This window comes from Trifolium pratense, linkage group LG1 (assembly GCF_020283565.1).
Source record: "Trifolium pratense cultivar HEN17-A07 linkage group LG1, ARS_RC_1.1, whole genome shotgun sequence".
NCBI classification, from domain to species: Eukaryota; Viridiplantae; Streptophyta; class Magnoliopsida; order Fabales; family Fabaceae; genus Trifolium; species Trifolium pratense.
Window position 1 is genome coordinate 51,642,084 of NC_060059.1, and position 11,399 is coordinate 51,653,482.

Below are 11,399 nucleotides of genomic sequence, written 5' to 3' on the forward strand. Positions count from 1 at the left end.
ATGATCTAGCATTCACATATTAAAAACCGTTGTATTATTCTTTATCTCGTGTGACATTTTTTTGACAGACAAGTCCGTTGAAATTCAAATTTAAAAAGAGATCATTTTATCGCTGTTTTAGAAAACTTGTTACTGGGATTGTTCCCTAGGAAATGTGCAAGTATTTCTTTTTCTATTCTGACATATTTGACGGTTCAAAATACAAATAATTGCAACAATATCTTGCTGATTGATAAAAAATACTTAGAAAAATAACAGATTTCTAATGGTGTATTTTAGCAAATAATATAACAAAGTGGGATAGTAGTGAAATGCGGTTGAATTTTTTGTAATGTTAGTTCTTATCCATCAAACTATAAAATAATGGAAAATGTTAAATCAAGTGAAAATACTTTTCGTGAAATATAGCGAGAATGCAGTGTTATCCTTATTTTATCGTTTTTTAACACAAAGTTGCATGCCTTATCTATTATAATATGTATCATACTAGATTTCCGACCCGTGCAACGCACGGGCAAGCATTTGTTATATATTTTAATTTTAATCAAACATTGAGCTAAAAATAATAGAATAATAGAATAATACCATGATAAAACATTGATTAGTACCATGATAAATAATTAGGCATAATATTAAGATATCAAACATTGACCTAAAAATAATAGAATAATACGAAATAGTATAATAACAATGACATAGGTTAATCAATAATACAACACATGATTTTTAAAGTAACTTGAAACTCATACTAATCAAAATATAATAAAACAACACATGGTTCAAACCATAATAAACATGACATTGTTCTTAAAACATAAGCTAAACTGAACAAATGATAAATAGAGTTACTCATGTTGGTCGATGATTCGAACCTTCAAAATTTGTGGTGGATCTAAAAGAGTAATCCTAAGCCTGGAACCAATGTTGATATTAGCTTGTTTGACAAATGCAATCCACCCTTGAGTTATATACTTCTCATTCATATTTCTTGGTGATGTATTAATCATGCAATTCACAGAAATGTTTGAGTTATCCAAAATCAGAAGAATCTGTCGTTGCTGAGGTAGCAAATAGTTAGACACGATTGTTCGGGGGAAATGCTGTCCAGTTGAATAATATATATGTGAATTAGTATACTGATAAAAAAGTATGTGAGGGTAAGTTAAATATAAGTCCAAAACAAAATATGAATTGTCTATATTACCAAAACTGCTCTGCCCTGAACATGGTTAGCAGTGGTAACCATCTCCCAAAATCTTGGTGGTTCAACATTTTCTCCATGAATCACATTCATCTAACAATACAATATTTGTAAGATATAATGAGAAGACTAATACACCATGTAGATATATAAATTGGTAAAGTATACTCTAAAACCACTATAAAAATGCAGTATACAAATATCTGCATATTTTGCAGAATTTGCTTTGAATCTGTGCATTTGATTTCATGAAAATAACTCTGTTAATGTAATGTTTGGTCACAATGAATCATAATTCGATGCATGTTTATTAGTTAGAGTATTTTTCAAAGTAAAGATGGAAACTGGGATGATAAGCAACATACCTTTGTAAGAGTAGAAGCAAAGCCTTGTAATATGATGGTTTTGGTTGGCGGCTGATGTTTCAAAATGCTTCCCAATCTTTCCTTGTTAAAACCCTAGCCGTGTTGTTATTTTGGAATGAGAAGCATGAGTTGTGATATGAGTTGGATATAGGCTTTGTCATGGGTCATGATTGATTTAGGCCCAAATCTTTATCTTTGTTAATGGTCCATCATTGGGCTTGTAAATTATACTATAGTAGATAAAACCTTAACTACACAATTGAACCAAATTTGGGAAAAGTAAGCATATGATTCATATAAATAACATTATAAAAGATGCAACATACAAATTTAATTGAACAAATTTATATTAATTTATTTGATATAGAAGATATTAAACAAATTGAGTAATTTTTACCTATATAAATAAATAATTATGGCAGGAACCAGTAGTTCCATCAAAAAACATGCATCATCAAAATATAGCCAATTCAATCTTTTTTAAACCTGGACCAATATCCAAACATTAAATATTATCATTATTTGGCAAAAAATAATAAACCAGCAATACAATAATAATTTGTTAACAATGAAATGAAAAAAAATATTTAACTTACCATGTGTTGTCTATTGATTATGTTTAAACCTTCAAATGATGTAAAATTTCTGGAAATACGACATTGTTGGTTGTCGTGCAAGTCTCACCATCCTCATCTAATATAAGAAACTTTAGGCCTTTCTTTGTTGTCACTCTTGAAACTGCTACGTACAATTGACCGTGTGTAAAAACCGGTCTAGGTAAATAAACCGCAACCTTCGAAAGAGATTGTCCTTGGCTTTTGTTGATGGTCATTGCAAAACACAAGGATATGGGAAATTGACGGCGACAAAATTTGAAAGGAAGCCCAGAATCCGAAGGAATTAGGTCCATCCTTGGAATATAGACAACTTCGCCGTCCATTTTTTCATTGATAACAACGGCTGTTATAATGTTTTTTCCCAATTCCTTGACCTGTAATCTTGTACCATTACAAAGTCCCTTAGCTTGATCAATATTGCGCAGCAGCATGACAGGGACACCCACTTTTAATGTTAACTGATGATGAGGTATCCCAGAACATTGGATATCATTTAAAAATTCAGACGTAAACCAGTCACCCTGAACCTCCTGATCCTCATCAGATTTACATGGTTGATCACAACTTAAATAATCTTGCGATTCACCTGGAATCATAGATAGCACAAAATCATTGACCTCTTTAACGATCTCCAATGTTGGAGCAAGAATTGCCTCATCTTTAAAGAAATTATTTTTCCCAATATCGTTAACAATATTTGGGTAAACAAAATCAACTAAATCCATCAAAGGTTTGTCAGCTTGAACAACACACAATTCTTCTGGAACTTGAATTTCAGCCTCTCCATTTTCATCCCCATTCAATAGGCCATCTCCAATTTTCAAAATCCATTCAGCAAATTCTTTGAGGTCACTTTCTGAATTGTCAGTAAAATCACCTTTCAACCTCATGTTTTTGGTCAGTTTCAAAACTTTGCAATGCTTCCATAATTTTGATGAGCTAATTGTTGCCCGAACAACTTCACTTCTTGATCCTTTCCTTATTACAGGTAGTATTTGTCTAAAGTCTCCACCTAAGACAACAACCTTTCCACCAAATGGTTTACGTCGCAAATTTTTGTCAACCTTACCCATCAAATCCTTCATTGTACGATCAAATGCTTCAAAGCAGTATCTATTCATCATCGGAGCTTCATCCCAAATGAATAGACTTGCTGCTCTTAAGAGTTCTGCTCTGTGACAATGTTGTTTAATATTGCAAGTAGATTTCTCATTTATTTCCAATGGGATGCAAAAAGTTGAGTGAGCTGTTTTTCCGTTAGGAAGCAATAAAGAAGCTATTCCGCTTGAAGCAACGTTGATTACAATCTTCCCTTCAGATCTTAGTGCAGCTGAAAGTGTTTTCCACAAGAAAGTCTTGCCTGTACCACCGTAACCATACAAAAAGAAGAATTGGCCATGTCCAGATAAGACCGATGTCAATATTTCTTGATAGACACCATGCTGCTCATCAGTTAACTTTTTAACCAAAGTTGCATGCATAGCAGCTAATTCAACTCTATCATAGCTGAGTTCATCTGCTATGAGTTTATTATGAAATGTATTGACATCTTCAACTATAGGGACAGGCATAGACGGGTAATCACCTAATGTTCTTCCATTTTCATTCAACAGTTTTCCAATCTCAATGAGACAAAGATTTTTCAACTGATCATCAGATAATTGTAAATCTACAAAAAAAATTTCATTCTAATAAGTACGTAGTTGTTTTAAAATTTTAGATATAATATATAAAATATTATAATATTTATAAGGTCAAATAAATTACCTGGAAGATTGAGTTCCCTTCTTTTTTTGTACAGAATACCATCACACAACATTTTCCATGTACAGCACCAAACATCAAATGGATTAGTCATTGTATTCATGTTCAGTAATCTAACAAACAAACTCCTCATCTGACCACCTGACGCTGTTTCATAAGCTTCCTTAATTGCATCTTTGAACTCTTGGTCATTTTTTAAAAGCCTTAATTCACTACATGCCTCTTGAAATGTATTTAATACTTTGCCATTAACTGTTCTAATACTTTCAAAACTTGTGCATCCCTTTTGTTTTGTCAACAACACCCTCAAGTAGTATAACTGACCGGCTCCAACAGGCACATATGTTAATCTTCCAATGCTAAAACCTTTTTGCCTTGGTTGCCAACGATGTTCCTGAGATAGATATACAAATTTTGTAGGAAATTGGGAATATGTTAAATCCCGACCTTCTTCATACTCCAAATTTGCTTTAAACCAAGCAGTAAACATTGTGTCAACCATTTCCCGGTAACGGACAACATTATGGAGTGAACTATTATCATCAAATCTGACCAATTGTTGATTTTCCAAGTGAATAGTCAATCTAATAACAGCTGGAAAATGTTGATGAATGTCAAATGCAAATGTCCTCCATACAGCCTCTGCCGGAGATAAATATCGGCAGTCATAAAATCGTTTGATTTCATCAACAGGCTGATTTGACTTGTCGCCATCGGAGATCTCAACATTAGAACGGTCAGGACCTTTATTCACATATTTGAATAAGTACTTGATGGCATTAGATTTATTGCAATATTCAACATTAATATGAGCTTGATACCTCATCAAGAGAAAAGGATTGTAAGGAACAACATAGGCGTTGTCCAAGCTGGCTGCAGTCTTCTTGACAACAACTCCAGTATTACGTCTCCTGTAAGATGGGTAACCTTCATCATCAATGGTTGTGGTGGACTTGTACTTTTTTGGAAAGAACTTTGAGCAACGGTAAGAAACCATGCAAGGAGAATTGACATTTGCTTCACCACATGGGCCGTGCATCATAAACGATGATACCACACCATAGAGTTTTGGATATAATTTAGGGTGAGGAAGCTCAGCAGATATGACCTTGTCAATGTCACGACCAGTCTTTATCTTGTTTTGTTCATCTAACCATAATAAAATATGTGCATGTGGAAGTCCTCTTTTTTGAAACTCCACAGTATACATACCTATTATAATGCAAGTATATCAATATACGATAATTTTATGAGTTATTAAATAAGCTTCAAGAAAATATAGGACAGATGAAATGAAGAAAAACAAATGAAAATTAATACTTGCCTGCTATAACCTTGCCAAATATTTGATCTTTTTTGAAGTCTGCCATCATTTGATCCAGTTTCATTTTAAATACTCTACAAATAATGTCTGGTCGGTCGGAAGGTTGAAGCCCTCTTCTATCAATGAAATTACGGATTTCAGGCCAATTTGCATTACATGTAACAGTTATGAACAAATCAGGATAACCAAATCTCTTGCAGATTCCCATTGCATCTTGACAATTGTTAAACATGTAGCGTGGACCTCCAGTAAAAGAATCAGGCAAAATAATGCGTTTTCCGACCGTTGATGCATCCACATCTCCTCTATCGACAGCTTCTTGTAGACCACTCAGAACATCACAACGAATTTTGTCTTGGTTTTCTCTTATGAATGACAACCGCTGGGCTTCAATCATAGTGTAACAATCTACCACGAATTGCTGAAACAATCTCTTTGAAAAAATAATGTTTCCAAATTCGTTATTTCTTTCTTGAATTCGAAAAGCCATGAATTCTCTAATTTTAACTCTGTCTTCCTTCTCATCACTTGGTACTTCTGTTGTCTTTCTATGTGGAATATCTGGTTCCCAACCATTTTCCCCCCAAGGAAACAACAATGGGTATTGCAGAGGCAAGAATAACACATGAGTTTCATGAATTCTAGTCAAGCCATACTTGCTATCATTGACAATAACATCTCTCCCAATTTCTGATTCATCGAAGTCACCGACTATCAGACCAGCCACCTCATCAACTGTAGGTATATTATGCATTCTTGAATCTGTTGATCGTTTTCGATATAACCTTAAGGACAATGCATGAGTATCACAGGATTGAATAGCATCTCTTACCTTTCTAAAAGACTTAGCAAGTGGATTGCAATAATCTATCATTTCCTTCAAGTCTTTAACTAAAGATATATCAATGGGTTCTTTCTTCTTGTTCTCTGACCTGGAAAAAAAAGAAATATCAATTATCTGTAATATATGTAAGTATAATAATATTTGAACTAAACTTCATAAACTACTGACCTAAAGCATGCAGCTCGGTTCATCACTTCATTTTGAGTATCATAGATGTATAATTGTGCGAACTTAGGAGTAGTTCCTTGTTCTGGCAATAAAGATCCAATTCTATGATAATTCTGGCCACTTAATATGAACTGAGGAGGTCCACCACCATTGTTAATGTTCTGATTTATTTGACCACCCAATGAAGTGAATGCAAACATACTGTTGTAAGCTCTATAGTTATCCTTAAAGTTCTTACTACGTCGATCACGGCCATTGATCAAAGCTAACAATAGATCAGGAGGTTTTTTAAGAAGAGGAAGTTGAACTTTTCCTTTTCCACAGCAAATTGAGAATCCTATATCAGGACCAGCCCTTGATTTTTCCGCTCGTTCCTCAAACCATAATTCAGCATGACACCACTTGCATGTAAATTCAGGCATGCCAAAGTTAATAAATCCTACATGTAATTTATTGTCAATTGTGTTAATAAACGCTACTTGAGAAATATATTAACTAATTCATTATTTCGATATATGAGTGAATTCAACAAATACCTTCAATTTCAGAATTTGCATACAAAGTGGATCTACATTTATCAATGTCATTTTCCACATTAGAAGAACCTGGTTTGTCATATAGCAATTAGTTTTTTCAATACAATGTACATCTAACACAATAGACAATTAAAACAGTGTTTAAAGTTAATACCATTGGTTTCATCCTCAAAATCTATTCTTTGAACACCAATGTATTTATTATGCATTCGAAACCTTTTTGAAGCATGGTTATTTGATCTTGATAATGTAGGATCAATAACTTTGGAATGAGCTGATTTTCTTCCTGTATATAACAAATGGGATAAAATAAGATTAAACATCAAATCAATTATAAAAAAAATAAAAAACCAGATAATATAAAGTGTTGAGCAACAATTCATATTAACCTTGTTGTGTATTTGTAGACGATTTAGAACTGGACTCATTTGAAGAGTTAACTACACATGAGAGTGGAGAAAAATATTTAGGATTTGGAATTCTAATTCTTTTTGCTGGAATGTCATGGTTCACATCACTTTCGATGTTTGTAGTCAATACGCTATCTGCACCAAATCAAAAGTATACTATCATATTATCCTATCATTAATCAACATGTTAAAAACATCTAAAATGAAATTTTAAATACCTTGAGTCAAAGGTGATAAAGGAGTCCTATTTGCCTTTCTCTTAAACACTTCTCCGGACGCTATATAGTTGGATTTCGATTTGGTATCCATTGGACTGACATTTTTGTTGGAACAAAATTGATTTAAAAATGTTTGCCCCTAAATCTATAAAGGTTTTGATGATAACAAAGTATTAATAAACAATTGGAAGGACTAAAAATTTATTTTAAGTGCGCAGATATAAGCATCATTTAAGTCCTGAGTGAAGTTCAGAGGATGTGAATTCAGAAGTTCACAAGCGCTCAGAAGATGTTGGACTTCAGAGGTTACAACGTTCAGAGGATGAAGACTTCAGTACTTCTTGTCTGTCTACGAGCTTCATCAAACTCTGAAGATCTCTTTGAAAGCTGTGAAGATTCTCTTTACTAGTCAACTCTTCTTCCAATGAAGAAAAGGACCTTTCAAGTCTGATCAGCTCAGCTACCTCTGTTTTGTCTGTCCTATCTTGAGAACGTGGGTCTTCAGTTTTGTTAGCTGAATAAGGAAAGTCCACTCTGCAGTAGTCAAAGTAACTGAAACTCTTTCTTAGTTTTGGATACAACCAAACTGCATCAAGACAGACTGCTTGAAGACAAAAGGTTATCAACTCCAACGGCTCCTTTGCAACGACTCTTTTCTAGTAGTATATATACTAGAAGGATCAGCTACAACAAAATAACAATGATCAAGAATTGAACGTGCGCTGAACAAACTCTGAACTCTGTGATATACAAGCTCTGAACCTTTCTCAAGTGTTTTTGCACTTTAGCTAAATACTCTGTAATATTTGTATTTGCTCTCTTTAGGTTCATCTAAGAGCATTTGTATATTTTTATATACTTTACCATTACTTGAGGAAACTTAAGCTTGTGTGCTTAAGTGTGTAACTTAAACTTGTGTGTTTAAGTGTGAAGTCTTAAGCTTGTGTGCTTGAGCATAGTTGTGAAGTCTCTTGCTTGTGTGCTTGAGCATTGTTGAGAAGTCTCTTGCTTGTGTGCTTGAGCAGGTGTAATCTTGTGTGATTATAGTGAACTCCCTTGGAAGTGCAAGGGGACTGGACTACTCTCGTTTTGTGAGAGGAACCAGTATAAATTGCTTGTGTGATCTCTCTCTCTATCTCCTTAACTTGTTATTTATTGTGTTACTTTTCCGCTGCTAACGTAGTTGAGTTAAGAACTTGAAAAAGTTTTAACTTAGCTAAAACACAATTCAACCCCCCCCTTCTTGTGTTTTCACACCTTCAATTGGCATCAGAGCGCCTGGTCTGTTACTTTCATTTAACAGTGAGACAGTAAAGATCTTGTGAGAACACTATGTCTGGAGGAGATGATAGTAGTACTAGAACTACTGGTGAAGGTGAGGCCAGTGGAGCTGGTGGTGGTCCTAGAAATGCTTTTGGTTATGACTACTTAAGTAATGAATCACATGAACATAGTGGCAATAGAAAAGCCCCTATATTCAATGGTGATGCTTCATTATTTGAGTGGTGGAAAGAGAGACTGTATAGCAATATTACTGCTATTGATCATGAGTTGTGGGATTTGGTTGAGTTGGGAGTAACTTTTGAAAACTTGAATGAACATGGTAGGTTGTCCATGGAGAATAGAAAGTTACTCACACCAGCTAACCTAAAAATCTACACAAAACATCATAGAGTAAAGGACATTGTTGTTGGTGCTATTAGACATGAGGACTATGTCAGAATAGAGAACAAGTCCACTGCTAAATCTATCTTTGATTCCATGTGTGCTACCTATGATGGTAATGAAAAGGTTCAAGAGGCTAAAGCTAGTCTTTTGATAAGACAATATGAACTTTTCACTATGCAACAAGATGAAAACATTGAGACTATGTTTACAAGGTTTCAAATCCTTGTATCTGGTCTTAAAGCTCTTAAGAGAAGTTATTCTACCTATGACCATGTTCAGAAGATTCTGAGAAGTCTTCCTATTGCTTGGAGACCCAAGGTCACTGCAATAGAGGAAGCTCAAAATCTCAAGACTCTGAGTCTTGAAGCTCTGATAAGCAATCTCAGAAGCCATGAGATGGTTCTGGATGCTGACTCAGAAACTAAGAAGAAGTCTAAGTCAGTGGCTCTACAGTCAACTAAGACTACTTCTAAGGCTCTTAAGACTCAGCTTCTTGATATTGAAGAAGAATCTTCTGCTGATGGTCAAGAGGATGAGATGAATGAGGATGAGTTTGCGTTATTCACCAAGTTTCAGCAATGGAACAGATTTAACAAAAGAAATTTCAGAGGAGGTAACAGCTCCAGAAATTTTGTCAGCAAAAAGGATGATCAGAAGAACTGCTTCAACTGTAAGAAGCCAGGACATTTTATTGCTGATTGTCCAGAAATGTCTGCTAAAGACAAAAGCAAAAGATACAGCTCAAAGAAGCAACAATTCAAGAGTAAATTGAGAAAGAGTCTGATGGCTACTTTTGAAGAGCTATCATCTGAGGAAGAAGTTGAGGAAGAAGAAGAAGCAAATCTAGCCCTGATGGCTTCAACTGACTCAGATGTAGACTCAGACGATGAATCAGAATCAGATTCAGAAGTAACTGATGAGGTATTTTCTGACTGTTCTAAATCTCAACTTATAACTGCACTTAACAAGGTCATTGAGAAACATCTCAGAATGTTAAATAAACAAAAAGTTTTACAAGAAAACCTTAACACTCTGACTGAACAAGCAGAACATTTTCAAGGTCTATATCAAGAAACTCTGAATAGAGTAAATGATCTTGAAAAGGGTTGTGCTGTGTGTCACAAACCTACTGATGAGCAAGAAATGGCTCTTCAACAGTTTGTGCATCTCAACCTTGGTAAGAGCAAAGCTGCTAATCTTGTTTATAATGTCATGAGACATAGAGGAGAGGGACTTGGCTATGAATATGGTAGAACATATTCAAAGCTAAAGACCTATCCCAAAAAGGTTGGAAAATCTTGGGTTTACTATGTTGTACCTCAGAGTGAAGAAGGAAAGAAATTTGGTACTCTGGAAGATGAGGATAATAATCTGAGAGATTTGGGAAATGACAACTCAGAGGAACCAAGTTCCTCAGGATCTGGGAAGAAAAGCTCAGAAGATAAAAGCTATTCAGAACTTGACAGTGTCAGTTCAGATGTTCTGAAAGTTTCAAAATCTGAGGCTTCAACTTCTGGAACCAGAGGAACTCCAGTTCATGAGAAAAGTCAACCTAAAGGCTCAGAAGTTTTTAAAAGAAAGTCAAACCTCAAACCTCAGAGGCAACATAGGACTAAGGTTATTTATGATTCTAGAATCAGTAAGTATAACCAGTCAAATCAATGGACTGGTGATAAATACAAACTCTGGGAGCATAAACAATCCAAGTCCTGGAATAATAACAGAACTCAAACTAAGAAATATTTTCAAAAGAGTTATTATTCCAAACCAAAATCTTTCTCTCACACTCAACAACACAGTAATCATTTGTGGACTAACAAGCGTGGACCCAGAAGATGGGTACCAAAAGCTGAAATTATGTATCATTCAGATTTACCAACTAGGAAAGGATATGTCCTACCTAAAGTATGGAAACAAGTCCTATGCAAAGGAAGAAGGGCTTATGTCCTTGACCAATGGCTGACAAGTTCTCAAGTGAACAATCAGAACTTGATCAATGAAGAGGAAGAATATTGGGATGACTTTATCATTAACTGTGATAAAGAGTTCCATTGTAGTGATTAAAGTTGTTTCTCATACAGCCTATCACTCAAAGAAGTATCATGAATCATTCATGGTATCTGGATAGTGGGTGTTCAAGGCACATGACTGGGGACAAACAACTGTTTTCCAAGCTAACTATGAAAGAAGGAGGTTCTGTTGGCTTTGGAGGTAATCAGAAAGGAAAGATAATAGGTACAGGTACAGTAGGTAATTCCTCCCTATCTATTAATGATGTTTGGTT

At 34.7% G+C, this 11,399-nt stretch overlaps 1 protein-coding gene and 1 long non-coding RNA gene across 2 annotated transcripts; both read right to left on the minus strand.

The window, feature by feature from the left end:
- Positions 1-835: 835 nt before the first annotated feature.
- Positions 836-1,665, minus strand: LOC123902634. The gene is made up of 3 exons (XR_006807687.1): positions 1,567-1,665; positions 1,205-1,294; positions 836-1,100 (listed from the first exon to the last, which is right to left on the minus strand). It is a non-coding gene; the product is annotated as an uncharacterized LOC123902634 (long non-coding RNA).
- Positions 1,666-2,185: 520 nt separating this feature from the next.
- Positions 2,186-7,550, minus strand: LOC123896088 (the record flags this gene model as incomplete). The annotated part of the gene is made up of 9 exons (XM_045946530.1): positions 2,186-3,852; positions 3,951-5,040; positions 5,119-5,159; positions 5,272-6,196; positions 6,280-6,722; positions 6,820-6,888; positions 6,974-7,105; positions 7,209-7,364; positions 7,448-7,550. Coding segments are annotated over 9 exons (4,626 nt in total), but the record flags the coding sequence as incomplete, so codon positions are not given.
- Positions 7,551-11,399: the final 3,849 nt, after the last annotated feature.